The sequence below is a fragment of the Peromyscus maniculatus genome, chromosome X (genome assembly GCF_049852395.1).
Source record: "Peromyscus maniculatus bairdii isolate BWxNUB_F1_BW_parent chromosome X, HU_Pman_BW_mat_3.1, whole genome shotgun sequence".
In the NCBI taxonomy this organism is placed as follows: Eukaryota; Metazoa; Chordata; class Mammalia; order Rodentia; family Cricetidae; genus Peromyscus; species Peromyscus maniculatus.
The window spans coordinates 35,687,248-35,707,090 of record NC_134875.1 but is presented as its reverse complement, the minus strand read 5'-3'; the positions used below and the strand labels follow the sequence as shown (position 1 = coordinate 35,707,090).

Below are 19,843 nucleotides of genomic sequence, written 5' to 3'. Positions count from 1 at the left end.
AAAAGGAAAAGGAAAGGAAAGGAAAGGAAAGGAAAGGAAGGAAGAGGAAAGGAAAGGAAAGGAAAGGAAAGGAAAGGAAAGGAAAGAAAGGAAAGGAAAGGAAAGAAAGGAAAGGAAAGGAAAGGAAAGGAAAGGAAAGGAAAGGAAAGGAAAGGAGAAAGGAAAGGAAGAAGAAGGGAAAGGAAAAATAGAAGACTTCTTGTGTTGGGCCCACAATCTCTCCATCCTAGGATGGTCTGTTTTATTATTGAGGCCCCAAGGGAATGGTACCATCCCTGTGTAAATTTCAACATACCTAAATTCTCTTAAAAGAGAAATATGTTGCCTCTGTCACTACTGAAATTATGCTCTTCTTTGTAGTTGCCTTTTTGAGCAAAAAGGATTGGATAAGAAGTACTAGAGCCATCTTCCTGTAGCTAATAAGGCTTTAGTCAAATTCTAATATAATTTTTCTAAGCCTTAATGCTCTCTGCTGGAAGTGATACTGTATTTAACAGTAGTGAACATGTCTATATTCATATTATATTACTATAAAGCCATAGACCCACTCCAAACCAAATGCAACTAATAATTTTAAAGTTTCAATTATTTCGTTAAACTAAAGCTGAAATTAGGTTCTCCAAGGATTTCAGCTTAGCAAACATTAGCTAAGAAAGTGATGCTTTATGTCCCCTTGTGTCACTTATGGGCTGTAATCAAGTGAAGAAAAAAATCATTTGGAGTTTCTTTCCTTTAAAGGATTTTCTGGGGGCTGGAGAGATGGCTCAGAGCACTGGCTGCTCTTCCAGAGGTCCTGAGTTCAATTCCCAGCAACCACATGGTGCTTCACAATCATCTATAATGAGATCTGGTGCCCTTTTCCTGAATAAAGGCATACATGCAAACAGAACACTGTATACATAATGCATAAACAAATCTTTTTAAAAATAATAAAATAAAAGGATTTTCCTATGGTCTCAGTTTTTGGTTGGCCAGGTTTTAGTGTCATACTTGTCCAATAGTTTACAATGACTTACATAGGTTCAGATATTGAAGGTTTAGTCCCCAGCACTCTGAGGGGTAATGTAACATTTACAAGCCTACACAATATGGCCAGTTGGTCACAGACTGAAGCCTCCAAAACTGTGAGCAAAAATAACCCTCTCCCATTTAAGAGTTGATTATGGTCTAGCACAATCACTGTTCATATGCAAAGACCCATTTGACATGTTTTTTCAAAGTGCCTCCTCACTGCACACTGTGAGTTTCTTTTGCCCTTTTTATGCCTCCACTTCTCTACAGTCACATGTCAAAAGAAAAGGTTGAAAATGGGAATTTTTGTTGTTGTTTTTTTTGTTTTTCAAGACAGGTTTTCTCTGTGTATAGTTTTGGTGCCTGTCCTGGAACTCACTCTGTAGACCAGGCTGGCCTCAAACTCACAGAGATCCACCTGGCTCTGCCTCCCGAGTGATGAGATGAAAGTTGTGTGCAAAGGGACTTCCTCATTAGAGGTCTGATTCATACCTCTGTGTGACTGAGAACACACTTGGGTCAAGCATCAGGGCTATGCCATCTCCCAGCCAAATGATCTTCTCTTAGTGTGTTTAAATACAATCTGGGATACTTCACTCCTACCATCCTCCTCTGTTTTCCTCCCATTCTATTTCTTCTCTCATGCTCCTCCCACTTCCCTGCTCCTTCCATCATTGCCTCCCTGCTGGTCCTTAATCTAGTCACTGGTTCCCCCAAGCCGATGAAGTCCATTGGGGTAGAGTGTCTGCCTAATTCCCATCAATTCCAAAAGCAATGGGAAGGGTCTATAAATAAGTCAGGAACAATAACAAGGATGGGGTTACAGCAAAGGGAGCAAAGAGGGTTTTTTCTCTCTCCAAACATACCTGAAAGTCATAAGCAGAATACGGTGGCAGGTGAGGAGGGCTATGGTAGTAGGTATTGTATGATGCCACTTGGGGACGAGCATAGTAAGAAACAGTAGGATGGGCATTTTCAACAGAGCAATTCAGTGCTGGAAGAGTAGGGTTCTGCAGAAAAACAAATTAGAAACAATATATTATACACCAGTATCATTGCATGAATGGTTAAATTAAGCCATATCAGAGACATATTATAGCATATCACCCAGCTATTGATAAACAAAGATTTGTATTTAGTGATATAAACAAATATTCCTGATATTTGTATATAATAGTGATATTATAAAAATATTGATATTTAGTAATTAAAAAACACTTATATTTAGGTAAACAAAAACCTATATTTAGTGACAGAGAAAGCTGTCCAGAGTATCCTGTTATTTGTTCTCTATTTATGGGTTTTTTGCCTATATGTATGTCTGTGCACCCACACATGTGGCTGGAAGAGAATGTTAGGTTCCCTGGAACTGGAGTTACAGATGATTGTGAACCTCTCTGTGGGTGCTGGGAATTCCAGGTCCTCTGGAAGAGCAGCCAGTCCTCTTAAGCACTGTGCCATCGCTCCAGCCCCTGCTGTTATTTTTTTAGCTACTACGGAACTAGAAATATAGCTCAGTGGTAGAGCATTTGCCTAGTATGTGCAAGGCCTTGGGTTCAATCCCCAGTACTGTGAAAAGAAAGGCTACTGGGATAAATTAATGTAGTGTGCTCTCATTTATGTTTAAAAACCTCAGTTACATATTTATGTGTGTGAATGCAAAGAAATTAATTTGGAAATATTCATAGCAAACTGTTATTTAAAGTTACCTCTGCAGAGGAAAGTAATATTTGGAGGAAAATGGAAACTCAACTTTCTATTATATATGCCAATATTTTTCCAATTAATACATATTGGGTCATTTTTTTCTTAAACTTTGTATTTGTCTTAGATTTATGTATTTCATTTTATGTGTATGAGTGTCTGTATGGTGCCCACAGAGGTTAGAAGAGGGTATCAGATTCCCTAAAACTAGAATTACAGATGCTTGTGAGCTACCATGTAGGTTCTGGGAACCCAACCTCGGTCCTCTGCAGTAGCAACAAGTGCTTTTAACCACAGAGCAATCTCTCCAACCCCCGCCACTTAAAAAAAAAAAGATTTAAATTTATTTATGTGTGTATGTGTACATGCATGCATGTATATGCATGTGTCTGTATGTGAATGTGTGAGGACAGTGTCTGTGAAGATCAGAAGATGGCACTGGATCCCCTGGAGATGGAGTTACAGGTGGTTGTGAGCCACCACGTAGCTAATAAAACAGAACTTTGGTCTTCTGCAAGAGCAGCAAGTACCCTGAACCCTTGAGCCAGTGGTCCACTACCCATACCCCACAACTTTTTAGCCTGAAAATCCAAATCTACAGAAATGTTGAAATCATTTTGGTAATGCTTTCATTATTTTTGCAAATAAAGCAGTGTGTGAATGCTTTCTATCTTTGCTATAATCTGCTGGCAGGTGTAGCCCTTTCAGAGTTAAAACCACTGTCATCCAGGTTAGAGACCTGCTCATTAGTTCCCAAGGAGAACTGTGCTTTGTACCACATGGCTCAAAGTGAGGGGCAAAAGGTTTCCTTTTCCATTTCCCATGTCATAGAACCCTCTTCCATTTGTGTGGACAGGCAAAAGCTGTCTGCAAGATGGATTTCTTCCTTCCAGCATGTATCTACTCCACGTTAACACCAAGCAGGAGCCATGAAAATGTGGGTAGGATTTGGCAGCAGCAGGCAAGCATGTCAAGGTGTTGACAGGGATAGTCCATTACAGAAAGTTTCAGCACAGTTCTGTTGCTCTGTTGCTTGGGGTGGATTACAGTTCACATCCCTAGGGGTGTGAAGAGCTATAGGCCTCAGTCATTAATTACAATGCACCTCACAGATGCCTGTTATGTGGGAGAGGCCTGAGATCTTGCCTTACTTTACAGAGGAAGATCTCTGGGAAGTGTCCTTCTTTCTCCCCCAAAATTCTAAGAAGACATTCCACCCCTGAGGAAGTACCAGAAAGTATGTTTCTTTGGTCTCCTGTCCTCTAGAAACCTACCCTGCCATCTGTTACAAAACAAAACCATTTATTCAGATAAATCAAGCCTAAACACAGGAGTGCAATCCAACAATGTGACTACATCTGTAAAAGGGGTCCAGGATCATGTCTGATAGAAACTGAAATATTGCAGAGAAAGAAGCACAGAAGAACACGTAGAGGAGGAGTAAGTGAGCTCCGGAAAGATGCTCAACAGTCCAGGCCAGAGGGGAGAGAAAAAATGGGCAGGGCAGCAATGGTGAAATAGATGGGCAGGGATAAAGCAACATAGATGGTCATATGATCTGGTTATAGTTCAAATAGATGGCAGGATTTTAAAACATGCTTGTCAGTATTCATATGTTCACATAGGAGTGTGTGTGTGTGTGTGTGTGTGTGTGTGTGTGTGTGTGTGTGTGTGTGTGTGTGTGTGTTTCAGCTGAAATAATTCTGAAACTCAGATTTTAAGATTCCACTCCCCATTGTTGATCAGGAACTTTCTGAGCTCGTCAAACCAAAGGTTACTCAGAGGCACAGGAAACGGTGAAAGCAATCTTCCCTGACAAAACTGTGTCTGCTGAGACAATGGTCATGGACTTTGGAAAGAGTGCCGCTTGTATTCTTCTCTAACTTATACTAAACCAGAGATACCACTCAGGAACAGAATGGACAGCTATGTTCACTTTTTAAAGATTCCTCTGAAATCCTCCTATCTTTGATCAACAAACATTGCATTGAACATTTCCTTAGGATCACTCTCAAGCATTTGTGGTTAGGGTGTGAAGACATCCTTTTTCATTTCAGGATTCTGCAACGACTCTGCAAACAGCGGCTCCTAGCCCATTGGATTTAAGTGCTGCCAGCTCACAGCACTTGGCTCCTATCCTTCCATCAGCCAGCACCCCTGAGCCTCTCTGCAGACTCCAGGGCACTGTAATAAGGGAGCAGACATGCCAGTCACCAACTGCATTTGGACCTGGGTCAAGGATTTTGTTTCGGCTCACACATTTGTATTCTAGGACTTTCTCCATTGTGTTCTCATTTTGATGACATCATCTCCTTGGTGGCCTTATGTCCTACCCCCACTAGGATTCTCTTATTCCATGAACCAACCATCTTGTGCCATGATCTTTGCTTTCATCTTTCATTTTCCCCGTGGGTCTCTGACAGAGCTTCCAGGCTTATGGTTTAATGACATTCAGTATTTCCCTTGCTTCCCACCGTTACTATTAAGGAAGCTCCCAAGCAAACCACATATGGTGTTTGTTACAAAACTTGAAGAAGCAGAAAGGTCTGGACAAATGTCAGTTGGGGAAGAAGGGATAGAGTAGAAAGAGTCAATCTGTGCTCTAGTCCACTTGAGCCTGCTTGATCCGTTTTCTCATCTGTCAAGTGGTTCTAGTACTTAAGATCTCCTCAAAGTGAATGTTGAAGGTATCTAATGAAGATTAAACAACAGTAAATGTACAATGGCCTTTGGGAAGGGCCCATGGCCACTATCAGAGCCATCCACAGAGTCCCCTATCTTCCGCACATAAAAAACAACTGAAGTGAAGAATTCAGAGATAGACCTATGTATGTGAGCTTAACTCATTTTTGACAAGAAAACTAAGAGCTAAATGGGGAAAGAGAAGTCTCTTAAACATATGTGCTGCAGTAAATCATGCATCTGGTAAGGGTTTAGTATCTGTAGCAGGAGAAGAATGCTTATAACTCAACAGCAAAAAGAAGAAGCACAAGCTTAAATCCTAGTGCTCAGGAGGCTGAAGCAGGAGGATTGTGCATTTTTTTAATCATATAGAGAAAGGATTATGCATTTGAGGCTAGCCTGGGCTGTCTCTATAAATCAGATAGATAGGTGGTTAGGTAGGTAGATAGATAGATAGATAGATAGATAGATAGATAGATAGATAGATAGATAGATAGATAGATAGATAGATAGATAGATAGATAGATAGATTAGGTGGTTAGGTAGGTAGGTAGGTAGATAGATAGATAGATGATAGATAGATAGATAGATAGATAGATAGATAGATAGATAGATAGATAGATAGATAGATAGATAGACAGACAGGCAGACAGATAGATGTAAAAAACTAAGATGGACAATTTTTCCAGAGAACATAAATACATTGTCAGGCTTGCCATTATCGGCTACTATAGAAAGGCCAGTGAAAACTACAATGGTGTACCTGCTAGAATCTTTTGTCAATGAGGGTGTAGAGGAGTTGGAATCCTTGTATACATATGGCAGGAATATGAAATTTCTGATGAGGAAACTAGATTGTCTCTTTCTCAGGAAGCTAAACATAAAAACACCATACAACCCAAAACTTCCACTTCAAGTTTACATGAAAAAATCGGACATTTATATGAATGTTTGTAACAGCATTTCCCCTTGGCCAAAAGGAAACATCCAGAAGAGACATCCCTAATGACAGCAGATTAGTGGTTTCTGATGGTTCAGGACAAGAGGAATAAGGAGTAGCTGACTAATGGTTACAGGTTTCAGGTAATGAAAGTGCCATAGGACTAAGTAGAGATGAAAACCATGTGGCATTTTGAGTGTACTGAATCACTGAATTGTATACTTAAAAGAGGCTGATGTTGTCATTGAGATGTCCTCCTGGATTTTTTTTAAGCTGAGGGAAATCAACCTTGGAAGGGCTTTATTTCTTAGAACACCACCTCCTAAATCCTTCCTTCTTCCCAACTTGCAGAACTTTCTTGAAGAAAGTTATCTTTCTTAGGCACACTTTGACTTCACTTCCCAATTTCTTTTGCCACCATGGAAAATTATTGAATCTTTCACTCAGAGAGATTACTTAATACAAGGTTTTAACACCTCTGTAGCGTATTAGCCAGCCTATTTAAGATGTTACTATCTGGGTCTGGCTCGGTGGTAAAGAACATGTATTATTCTTATAGAGGACTCGAGTTCAATTCCCAGGACCCACATCAGGCAGCTTACAGCTGCTTGTAACTCCAGCCCCAGGGGATTCCCCTACTCTCAGGCACATGCACATATACAGACAGACACATATATAAACACATAAATAAATAATAATAATAATATAAAAATTAAATGTTACTATCTTAATTTTGAAAACAGACAAGAAAAAAAGGGGCAATGCCTATCCAAAAATATGGAAGAAAAAAAAACAAACTAGAATTTTTAGCACCATGACTTTATGGGGTAAGATCAGAGTGAGGGACACCTTGTAGGTAAAGCAACATTCATGCATCACTGCAGCCCTTTCTACCCCTCCTATTCAGGCAGTCCCCACCACTATGAGACTCTTCTGGGAAAAGCATCCAAGGAGAATGGCAATTCTTTTTCTCCAAAGAAGCTTCAAGCCAGAAACAGCTATGTCTCCTAAACAATTCCTTGGGCTCCGGGTGACAGGAACTCCTTCTCTCTCCTAGCATGACAGCTGTGTGAATGCTTACCTTACTTCTTTGTGCTTGTGTTTTCTAAAGTAAGAGCAGCGGGAATGAGAAATGTATTCATGGGAGATGGAGAGAAGAGAGAATGATAGACTGGGGATGGACGGGGGAAGGATTTCTCATTGACAGATTCACCAGCGGGATACCCAATATTCCTAATCAGGTCAGTTCTACTGGGGACTTTGTAACCAGAACTCAGTTGTTTCTCTTAACCTGGGTGCGTTTTTGACTATCTATCTGGGGTCAGATTAGAGACTGCTATTCAAGATCCTGTTTTGGGGGGACCCCAAAAGGAACATAAATAGCCAAGGGTCTAGAAATTGCCTGTCTTACTTCCTTGGGTCAAGAGAAAGTCTCTTTTAGGCACAAAATAATTTTCTAAGGATATGTGAAGCGGTGGTCCTCAACCTCGCCTACAGATCAGAATCACCAGGGGAACTCTCAATAAACCATTCAGAGATGGATTTCCATTTACACCAACTGAATCAGAATGTCTGCAGAAAGGACCCAAGCATGTGAACGTATTTTATTTTGTTTTGCTTTGCTTTTTAATACTCCAGGTGATTCTAATATAAAACCAGGTTAATAACCATAGCTCAAAACTAACAGCTCCATAATTGGAGATCAAAGTTTACCAGCACAGCAAATAAATTATTAGAAATGTTTTGAAAGCAAAAGAGAATAGGGCATCCTCTGTTATCGAGGGAGCATACATTATTGAGGGTTCTGAGTGCTGGTGCACATTTGCAGTCATGCACATGAATATGGAGAAGACTTCAAAGAGAGGAACAGGAATGTGGGTAGACTGGGGTTGAAGGCAAGATCTGGCAAGCAGCTTAGCCTGGGGCTGAGTCTTCAGGTACAAAAGGAGAGAAAAGCCTCGATGCCTTTACTGGAGAAACTGCATGGTGGAGTTCCTGTAGGAGACTAGCATTGATCTTACCTACAGCTAAACATAAACTCTCTTTCCTTCATTGTCTCCCAAAGATCATTAAGGAGAAAACTAACCAGGAAAGTTGAAGGTGTGGAGAAGGTATAATAGATTGTTTGCACAAGCAGGGTGAATGGGAAGTCTGAAAACCCCCTGCCCCTCAAGTGTGCCTCAGGATAACAGGAAGTTCATGTTAACAAGAAATATACACAAATTGATGGCATTTCTCACTCCAACTTGAGATAGATGAAGGCAGCTGCATATGCTACATTCTGATTCGTCCCATGAAATTATGTAGCTCCATGGCCCCTAACATCCTAGCCTCATTCCCCATCTCCAAACAGAAGGCACTGCAAAATGCAAAGTTGCTTTCTCTCTTACCATATCCTTAAATCCTCCAAGGACTGCAGCAGTGATGATACCCAGGAACAGGCCAACGATGTTGAGGATGGTGGCAGACCAGAGTAGATGGTACAGGTGGATGATGTCCTGGCAGCTGCTGACATCAATGTATTCATAGTACCCACCAGTGATTTCCACCCTGCTGCATGGGGAGAAGCACACTACAGTCAGTCTCCTAGGAGCAGAAAATCTCCCTCCATTGCCACCACCACCAGGATCTGACTACTGTGTAGCTCAGGGAAAAAAAGATGCCTAGGAAGGTGGGGCTCTGTTGTAAGGGGTATCATTGCAGTTGGCTTGGAGTGTGCAACAAAGCAATAAAAGTGTGGTTGGTGTGTGTCTAAAAATGTTGCCTGTTGGAGAGACTCTTGTAACCATCATTAACAATGACTAAATGACATTTATTGACACATTATCTATCAGGCTCAGTGCTTAGCATTTTACATATGTCAATTCAGTAAATCTGGGCGGTCTAATATGGTAGTTACTAGCCAGATGTGACTACTTAGTAAGTAAATTTTGAAATTCAAGCATTTGTTCTTCTCATGTTTCAAGTGTTTCCTAGCCATATGTAGATAGTGGTTATTGGACTGGACAGAGCATATTATAAAGAATTTTTATTATCACAGCAATGCCTGTCAACACTGCAAATGCTTACAATATTCTATAAGGTAGAGAAGCAGTTCTCAACCTCTGGATAAAGACCCCTTACAGGTCAAACGACCCTTTTACAGTAGCAAAATTACAGTTATGAAATAGCAACAAAGATAATTTTATGGTTGGGGGATACCACAACATGAGGAACTGTGTTAAAGGTTTGCAGCCTTAGGAACCTTGAGAACCACTGAGGCAGATGTTGTTACACTTCCACTTTTCAAATGAAGGAAGTGAAGCACAGGGAGGGAACTTGGTCAATCATAAGTGGTAAAGCTGAACGCCGATTGAGGCTTCAAAGACTTCAATGCCTCCCCTTTCAAAAGCAACACCCCACCCCACCCCCGCAAATGTTCGATGTGCTAATGCACTACTAAAACTGAGCTGTAACACAAAACTCAGAGTATCATGTCCTTGGAGAGGTCTTCCTCGGCTACCTTGTCTAAAGATGCTCACACTCAGCCTAGTTACTCTGAGTCACATTACTTAATACAGACTGATTTGTACTCTCTATCCACAAATACATATGTGGAAGATATAATCTCCGCAGGTTCTGCATCTACAAATTCAATCAGCCATGGATTAAAAATTTAAAGTATGGGTCTGTATGAACATATATAGATCATTTCCTGTTGTTATTCCATAAATAATATAGTATAATACCTCATCTCATGACATTCACATTGGGTTAGGAATTATAATTAATCTAAAGGTGATTTAAAATATATAGAAAGCTGTGTGTAGGTTGTGGAGGTTATAGTATCCATTTTATGCAAAGAACTTCAGCATCTACAGATTTTTGTCTCAGTGGGGGAGAAGGAGCTAGAATCAATCATCTCTCTTGTGCTGAGGGATGAGTGACAAGATAAACTCACTGGTTTACTAAGCTAAACTTGGGTAGAATAATTTCTTTGATCTATCTCTGCTCTTTCTGGGGTGAAGAGACATGTGTTCATATCTCAGGAAAAAGAAACTCACACAACTGCCATGCATGACACCCATTTGGTACTGCATAAATACCTGATAAAGGAATTAAATGGAAATCCCTGTCCTTCTGGATAATGCAAAGCAGCTAACGTGAAACATGGTGCTTAAAATTAAACATACAATGCAATTCCCTAACATCTGAAGGCTATTACATGAGACTTCCCTGTTATTGGAATACCAAAAGTGAAAAAAAATACCAAAACAAAATCAAGGGTTAATCTCCAAAATGAACCAGAGAGGGATTATTCATGCAAGATTGACTTTTTAAGTTTACAAATAAATTTAACTTAGGATTCTTTAAAAACAATTTCTCTAAGGAAATCAGTGTGGTTACAGGGCAGACTACATCAGAATCACCAATGTGTGTATTTACATGTGTCTGCCTGTGTGTATCAACTGTATTCTTTGTGTGTGGTTATGAATGTATGTGCTAGCTTACAGAAGCACCAGAGGGCATTGGATCCCCAGAAACTGGAGTTACAGGCAGAAGACCAACCTTGGTTTCCGAAGCATCCGTATCAGGCAGCTCACAACTGCCTGTAACTCCAGTTAACCACTGAGCTGTGTCTCCAGCCCCTCAGAGTAGAAGTTTAAGAGTACTTGAAGTCATCTGAATTTAAATTGAATTTCAATATCTTTAGGAACATATCTGAAGAGCCTATTCATCAGCATACCTTGAGTGTCTCCTATGAATTGGCACTGGTGGTGGGGAAGGAGAGTGTACACATTACTTATTACCCCCCAAAGATGCATCTGTACAGGTTCAATCCCTTTGAAAAGGGCAGGTATATGTACAATAGTGAGTGCTGGGTTGTAGGGGCACATTAGTGGCTTCGAAGCCACCTTCTGACATCCTCCCAATTATCTTGCCTACCTTCTAGGCTACTGAGCGTAAGTGAATAGTACATATAGGAAGGCAGTATACCCTAGTAAACTCAGGAGTCAAGCTGCATTTGAATCCTGGCTGACAAAAACATTTTTAACTTCTCTGAGCCTGGGAGACCTAATTAGAATGTTGCATGACCAAGCCTGGTAGATGGCTTGGTATATAAAAAGGCTTGCCTTGTAAGCTTGATGACCTGAGTGCTATCCACAGAACCCACATTTTAAAAGTCAGACGTGGGAGCATCTGTAATCCCAGCACTCCTATGGCAAGATGGAAAGAGGAGCCAGAATTGGCTGGAAGCTTGCAGGCCAGCTAGCAGAGGCAGAAATAAACTAGGAGACCCTGCCTTATTAAGATGGAAGGTGAGGACTGACCCCTCCACACATGCATGGCGTGTGTCTAGCATGTACCAGTCCCCTGGATCCATCTTTGGCACTTCAAAAAAAGAAAAGAGTAGTCAATTTTCCAGATTATAGTTGGTTTCAATTTGAGTGGGTTCAGCAGCTATTTAATTTTTAAAAACTGAACCATGAAGCAAAAGAAAGTTAATGGTTAATCATAGTATAGGTTTTAGCAAATTAATGTGATTTCCTTCTATTTGAGAGTCATGATTTCATTTGGTCCACTTTCTGGGAAAAATGTACCCTTAAATTATATTTTGCCTTCCTATTACCCTCACCCTTGGGCCTCCATGACTACCAGGCACTCCTGCCAGACTCTATCGATACTTGGTTAATCTTCCTAAAATGTTTTCTAAAACTTGAAGTCATTCGTTTTTGTTTTTGTTTTGTTTTGTTTTTTGTTTTGTTTTGTTTTTTCAAAACTTTTTCATGGCTCTTCACTATCAGTAAGACAAAAAATGATCCAGGGCTGATGCAAATGCTCAGTGGGAAAAGACACTTGCTGCCAAACCTGATGACGTCTACAAGTTGTCATCTGATGTATACATGTGCACTGTGGCATGTACACACACACACACACACACACACACACACACACACACACAATACATAAATATATCATAAGAAAAAAATTTAATTGAAAAATTGTCCGAATTTCCATCTGCTACAGTCTGGGTTAAAAATGCAGTGCACGCTCTAGCTAAGCTGTAGTTCTCCAGAGACCCAGGCTGGAACTGCCGGGAGCTTCCTCAAAACCTTTGTTCAGATTTTTCTCTTCTAGAAGATACTGTCTTCAGTTCCCGGCCTATCTAGATCCCCCACTGGCTCAAAGTTTCAACAGGGCCTTCTCAAGGACTCCAATACCCATTCATGAGATTTTTCCCCTGAACACCCACAGCCTCAGATAGTCTTTTCTTTTTTCTTCATTGGTTATTAGTTTTCCATCTAAGCTAACATGTATTGAGAGGCTGCTCCATGCTGAGTAGTACAGTATAACCAAGTCCAAGGCCACCATGATGTCTGTCTCTGTTAAACTTGTAACCTCTTGAAAGAGACAGCCATCTCTCACACTACATCTTTTTTATGTCTCTCCTGCTGCCTAGAACAGTGCTAGAAATATTAAAGACCATGGATGAATACACAGTGAATGAGTAACTGAGTACAAAGCCTTATCATTGCATTGATCAGGACAGTGCTCATTAGAAATGGGCTCGCTTTCTCTTGCACTCCACTCACTGGGTGGGCCAAATTACTACTTAACACAGGCACTAGCAGCTGATCTTGGGGAAAGCAAGAAGGTGTCTTTCTGTTCTTCACTAAGAGAAAGTCAACTTGAAGTGGTAATTCATCTTCTCCTCTCCATCCTTCCCCTTCTCTATCTCTCTCTGCCTCCCTCCCTCCATACCTCCATCCTTCCCTCCTTTCCTCCCTGTCTCTCTCATTCACCCTATTTTCAAGTTCCCCTTCTGGCAAACTGAGTTTCTATAGAACAGCCCCTGGCACAGAGTAGGAGTGTCATAAAGGTCTGTTAAAGGGAATGAGGAATGGAAGTAAGCTGTCCTCTATCACTGTATTCCTAGCTGAGGCAGTACAGAAACCACTCCATTTCCTTTAGGCTACACACTGAAAACCAGCGATATTGACTTGACCTCTCCAAAGAGGAGTGACTAGATGGAAGGAAGAGACGTTCTGAAAGGCCACTGCAGAGAAGCTGTGTCCTAGAGAAAGCCACCTTCCTGCACAAAGCTAAATGGAATAATCTATGTTTGGTATTAAACCTCACCACCCATGACGTCAGTGAAGGTCTGCGGGTTCGAGGGGACAGTAGACACTCTGTTTCTGTAGCACTGTACAAATGACTGCCTGATGTTTTTGTTCCCACTTTTTTTTTTCTTGGCCTCCTTTCCAGGAAATGGACTGGAGGAGCTGGCAATTGATTAAAAATAGGCTTCGTGTGAGGAAAACAAATATGCATTCGGCAAAATTAAAGTCTCCAAGCCTCAGAATGCTAGTTGCTAGCTATATTTAGGCCTTGAATTTAACTCTCATTGGCTCTGGCTGAAAAAAAAAAAACCTGGGTCAAGGAAAAAGCTTTGCCTTCATTGCAAGTCTGTCCTCTATTTAGTCTTATAGCTACTTTCTGAACTGATAGAAATGTAAGCAAGTCCTTTTCTATTGGTTTTGTCCTTGGGATCCTGGCAACTCAGACTTGGGTCTGCCTTCTAGATACATGGCAGACTAAAGCTACTCCCCAGCTTGAAGATCTTTAGGAACAGCATGACCTGTGTCAGTTGCCTCATGTAATATTTTCTTTCTCTGGTGAAAAGAAGGTTTTGTCTTGTTTTGGAGTGGATTGTTTGTTTGTTTGTTTGTTTGTTTTGGACAGGGTTTCTCTGTGTAACAGCTCTGGCTGTCCTGAAACTCACTCTGTAGACAAGGCTGGGCTTGAACTCACAGAGATCCACCTGCCTCTACCTCCCGAGTGCTGGGATTAAAGGCGTGTGCTACCACTGCCCGGCTTGTCTCCACTTTCATCAGTTCTTTCTTTAGTCATGCCTGTGCTGGAGGCAGGGGATACTGATGAAGTGGAATTATAGCCCCTGCCCTTTGGAAGTCCAGTCTAAAACAACTTCTTAACAAATTCCTTTCTTAAAAACAACACTGGCATGAGTTGCTTTATGAAAGCCGGCTATTGTGAAATTTAGATTAACAAAAAGATAAGTTGGGTTTGTGTCTCCACTGGAAAAAATAGGGAGACAATATTCACCCACAGGCTCAGATAAATGGCATTAAGTAACCTTTTATGTATCTAATCCTTTTTCTGAAACATATCCACTGTAGAGACAAAGCTCTCTCTCTCTTCTCTCTCTCTCTCTCTCTCTCTCTCTCTCTCTCTCTCTCTCCCTCCCTCCCTCCCTCCCTCCCTTCCTCCCTCCCTTCCTCTCTCCCTCCCTCCCTCCTTTCCTCCCCCCCTCTCTCTGTGTGCAGGAGAGATGACTTCTTATCTCTCTCTCTGAGTCTCCAGACCCTGTTCAGTTCCTGGCGGCCTCCAGCCCTATTCCATGAGGTCATGGAGCAGGAAGGGAGAGGCATGGGAGAGGTAGGTGGAAAGTAGCAAAGAGAGTGGGGAGATAACAAGGGAGTGAACAGAAATAATCCCAACTCTTATGTCCCTTTGATTACTTTCAGAAAAATGAGCTCAAAAAGTATAATGATAGCCTACTCTCAATCATCCCTATTAAGGAGGGACTACCTTTATATATGCTGGTTATTTATTACAACATGAATAATTATGCATCTCCTGTCCACCCCAGATAATCCTTACACCTCGTTTGTGCTTTTGAATTTCTCTTTCTCTGTTGCCAGATATTTCAAGGAAATGAGACTGGCATTAGCAAAAATCATGAAGGTCTAGGGTGAGCTCTCCCGTGCTTCTTTCCACTTCCAGCCTGTCAGAGAAACCAGTCTCTGAATATCAACAGGAAGGGAATGTGTAGGAGTACACCACTGCCCTCTAAGGCCTCTCCATCTAGATCCTCTGCTACTTCCTCCCTCCCTCCTTTGGCCTTCAGCTCTCCTACACGAAGTCTGAAAACAGTCATGCATAGACAAGCATTATCTAACAACACCTTATATGTAGGGCTATTCGCTCATAATCTTTATCACATACTCACACGTCTCTGCCAATTCCACCTTCTAAATTGTTCTTGAAAAGCTACTCCCTCTTGCCAGGCGGTGGTGGCGTACACCTTTAGGCCCACACTTGGGAGGCAGAGGCAGGTGGATCTCTGTGAGTTCAAGGCCAGCATGATCTACAAATTGAGTTCCAGGACAGCCAGGAATACACACAGAGAAGCCTGTCTTGAAAAACAAAAAAAAAAAAAATACTTCCTGCTTTCCATTGCCGCTAAACCAACTTGGTCTAGGTCTCATTCTCTCCAGCATCCCAGCTGTCTGGAGTGTCTGCCAGTTCAACTTCATTTCCTATGCTGTGTACTTCCAATAGCTCCCAGTTGCTTACATGGTCAAGGCCAAAGGGTTCTTTAATATTTGACCTTGGCTCCTGCTTTCCCTTCACCACCCACTGCATTTTTCTATAGCTCCCTGCACTCCTTACCTCCTGACAACTTGCAAGCCTATCTTCCCCACCTTTACCTGTTTTTAGTTTGTATCCTAAAGTCCTCCTTATCTTTTGTCCCTCATTTGCTTAGGGCACCAGGGTCCTTGCTATGTCCACTGATCCTCACTACACTATTAGATTATGTTCGCCTATCAATTGTTCATTGTCTTTCCTACAAGCATGAACTCTGTGTTCTTATCACCTAATGTTTTGAAAGAAAGAACTGGAGGAGATATAACTGGAAGGCAGAGAGTTGGAATGGTACCAGCCCTGCTTCAGAGCCTCTGTAGTTTGCTGTCCCCTCTGCTTGAAAACTCTTTTCTTGGGTATCTTCTTGTTTTGCTCTCCAGATTTATTCAGGTCCCTTCACAAATGTCACCTTCACAAAGAGACATCCAATATGTACTTTGTGTACACAGTTTCTCCCTCATTGGTGTCTACCTTTCCTGATTCATTTTTCTTTAGCGCTCTAATCAGACTCAACATTATATTAGGTATTAATGTGTGTTTATATTCTCTTCCCTGCTAGAATATAAGCTCCACAAGACAAACATTGTTTTAACTACTGCATAATCCTCAGTGTGTAGAACAGGTCCAGGTTGTGAGAAGGTACTCAATAAACATTTGTTGGATGCTGTTGAATGTAGATATAGTGCTGAGTTTGAGTCCTACTTCCATTTTCAAGTTCTATATTGTATTTAGTCAATTGTGTATTTCTTCTAAGCTTCACTTTTCTCATCTTTGATGTGCTGATGACTCTACAGACTTTATAGGCAAAATTGAAATGTAAAGAAAGTTAAAGGAGATGAAGTTTGCAAAAGTAGCCAGCGTGATGCCTTGCACAGAGAAGGCGGGTTAGGTGGAATCTGTGGCAGACCCTAACCCTTTAATTCTATGATTCCCACCATACACCCTTCACCAGCCTTGGCTCTCCTAGCACCCAACATGGCCAAACAATTACTATTGTGTCCATGGCACCACACTCACTTGCCACAGTTGTAAAGGTCGCAGCAGAAGCAGGTGTTGCCCCGGATTCGAGGTGTGCAAAGTCCACGGCTAAGTTGAGGGCAGTTCACCTGAAGACACAAAACAACAATAAGAGAAGCTAGCACTGGGTAGGAGGAGTGGTCCTCTGAGCTGAAACATGAGTTAGTGACTGATGGAGACAGAAATGATGGCTGGGACATAAGCATACCCATGCAAAAGAAAGATGAGGCTAAGCAGAGAGGTAGCTCCGTTTGTTCATAAAGCAAGCACCTATAGAGCTGGGTGGCAGTAGACAAGAGGAAAAACAGATGGAACAGTATATGGAATACTAAATGGGTATTAGGGGATGAGGATATGAAGGGTGAGCAAATCAGGACATGAAATAAAAGAGGATCTGGTAGAAGTGAATGCAGAGGGGTCATTACATGAGCATTGAAATATAACAATACCTCTTTAACTGCCTGGGTAAGGTTCCTCAAAGCCCTTGTAGAAGGAGCAATTTTGGCTGAGGAAGTTATGACCTTATATGGGAAAAATCAAGTTAAGAGAAACAGGATTACAAGCAAACTTATGGAAACCGTTGCGAAGATCTGTGCAGTCGGCAAATTTTTACAAAGCTATCGCAATGAAATCGAGAGGATAGCTGTAACAGTCTTACACTTTTAGAGTTTACAAAAACATTTCGAGAATCTAAAAACATAAGGAATAATCTGCATTTACCTTCTCTTGCTTACAAAAAAAATTTTTAAGTTCCCTTCCCTCTAAGGGTGTAGCAAAGTACTTTCACATTTGTTTGGCTTTGTTGCAGAAATAGTCATAGGCACTTTCCTTCCTACTGGGCCCTTCATCCAAGTGCCTAGTGCCTTTTTGATATGCTGTTAGCACACACACATTTTATTCCTCCTTCTAACCCAGGAACAATTAGAAAAATGGCAACTTTGTGTTACTAACCGAAAATGGAGGGAAGTGAACGGTACTACCATAATAAAAGCATTTAATATCCTTGTGAGCAAGACTATGACTTTGTCTAACTCCAAGAATACAATTCATGATGTGTTTTATGTAAAGTGGCTCCCCATGAGTTTGTGTGATGTAGTGGCCATTTTGCCTCCATTTGTCTTCTTTTTTTCTTTTTCAATCACATGTGTGCTGTCTTTTAATGTTATTTTTATAATTTTAGTTCTCTGAGAATTTCATACATTTCATTTTGATCCTGTTAACCCCCTTTTCTCACTCTTCTTAGATCCCTCCCCACTTCCCTACCATCCCAACTTTGTCTCCTTTATTTTTCCCCCTATAGAGTCCAATTTGTGCTGCTAATGTGCTCTTGGGTGTGTCCTCACAGTGAGTGGCTTTCATTTTGAGGTTAACAGAGTACCAAATTGTCAGAGTTCCCAGAAACAGGTAGCATTTCATATGTTGGAATCCATTGGTTGGGATGGGATTATGATGTGCTGAAATCAAAGTGCCCCACCCCCAATGTTGCCACTGTTAATGCCTCTAGCTGAAGCAACATGGAACACAAGGGAGTATGAAACAGGAAAAAATACTCTCCTGAGCCTACTCAAAGATTATTCGGCCAGGCTCTTAGTGGTGTCATGAGAAGGCCAGACTAACAATCTGGGTCTCCTTAGAACCTTGAGATAGAACAGAGTGCTGAGTTATCCTGATTCGGCCTCCAGACCCTTCCCACATGTGGGGTTCATGCTTTGCCTTCTCAGCACAGGGCTAGCATCCTGGTGGGCTTCATATCTTCTTTGAGATGAGCACCAGGCAATTGAATCATCATCGGCAGAGATGGGAAAGGGACACACACTGAGAGACTACTGGCTGGGGTCAGAGCCTGTGGCCTGTGGCCATGGAACAAAATTAATCTGATTAGGCCTCCTGAGGCTCCAATCTATGACATGTCCTCAGTACCACTGTATTTTGACCCACTGAACAAACAACTTAAGACATCTAGCAGTAAGCCTTAGGCCTGTGGAAAGAAATAATATAGAAAGAGTGCTTCATGGCTGGAGAGTTGTCTCAGCGGTTAAGAGCCCTTGTTCTTGCAGAGGACAGGGTTCGATTCCCAGCATCCACATGGTGTCTCATAACTAACTGTGTGTAACTCCAGTACACATGTGGTGCACATACATACATGCAGGCAAAACACTCATACATATAAAATAATAAAATGAATAAATCTAGTTTTTAAGAAAGGTCGTTTCAGATAAAACAAGGGACTTTCCCATGAGGTAAAGACATGCAGCATCATTGTGGCTCACCTCCTCAGCTTCCCTCTGGGATGTCTTGGGAACATAGTGGCACCGGTTAGCATAGAGTGGTTTCAAATCCTATAAAGGGAAACACCAAGCCGAAAGGGTTTTGGTTTTGTAAAATGAAATACCAAGAGCCCTGCCTGCTAATAAAAGATTTGAAAACACACACACACACACACACACACACACACACACACACACACACACACACACACACAAAGAGGGGGGAGGCAGTAGGTTGGGTTAAATTCTTAAAGTTGTCTATGAGAGCGCCTGAGAATGTATGGATCAGACAAAATCATTCTAATAACCGCTTTCTATTGGACTGCTTCACTTAATGAGAAACCAGGAAGGCTGATTGAAAAATGAGTTTTTTGAAATTTCCTCTCTGGTTTTCTTTTACTTCTAGGCTTTGTTTTCTTGCAAACAGTCCCTAGGGAGCAAGATTCAAACCTCCAGGTTATTGCAATATTACACTTCTAAATACAGAGAGTGCAGCTTCAACTATGAAGTCTCATTATCACCTGGGGACTAGATAAGGGCTGGTTGACTTGTGCTCCCCCCTGCAGGTATTTCCACAGCCTTTGCAAAAGGAAGAAGTGAATAAGCCAGAAGCTGGAGGATGGGCAACTACCTAGTCAGCTGGAGATTTTAATTCAACTGAACTACAAGCCATTTTCACTCACCTACACAACTTAGATAAAGCCAGGGAGCTTAAAATGTACTTTTAAGGCAAAGACAAAAAATTAATGTGGAAATCAAGGACGATTGATTTACTCTGCTAGCTTGGCCAGCT

The 19,843-nt window shown here is 41.4% G+C and overlaps 1 protein-coding gene across 3 annotated transcripts in view; it reads right to left on the bottom strand.

The window, feature by feature from the left end:
* The window catches only part of Tmem255a (transmembrane protein 255A), a 54,650-nt gene that overhangs the window by 8,988 nt on the left and 25,819 nt on the right, over nucleotides 1-19,843 (bottom strand). For 2 of the 3 annotated variants that reach the window (XM_006981570.4, XM_006981571.4), the window contains exons 5-9: nucleotides 19,054-19,122; nucleotides 17,233-17,304; nucleotides 16,784-16,872; nucleotides 8,728-8,890; nucleotides 1,878-2,021 (exon numbers count right to left, since the gene is read on the bottom strand). In XM_006981570.4, the coding sequence (XP_006981632.1) occupies nucleotides 1,878-2,021; nucleotides 8,728-8,890; nucleotides 16,784-16,872; nucleotides 17,233-17,304; nucleotides 19,054-19,122 (537 nt within the window). The remainder of the gene's footprint in view (nucleotides 1-1,877; nucleotides 2,022-8,727; nucleotides 8,891-16,783; nucleotides 16,873-17,232; nucleotides 17,305-19,053; nucleotides 19,123-19,843) is intronic. The other variant, XM_006981572.4, reaches the window with a different exon arrangement.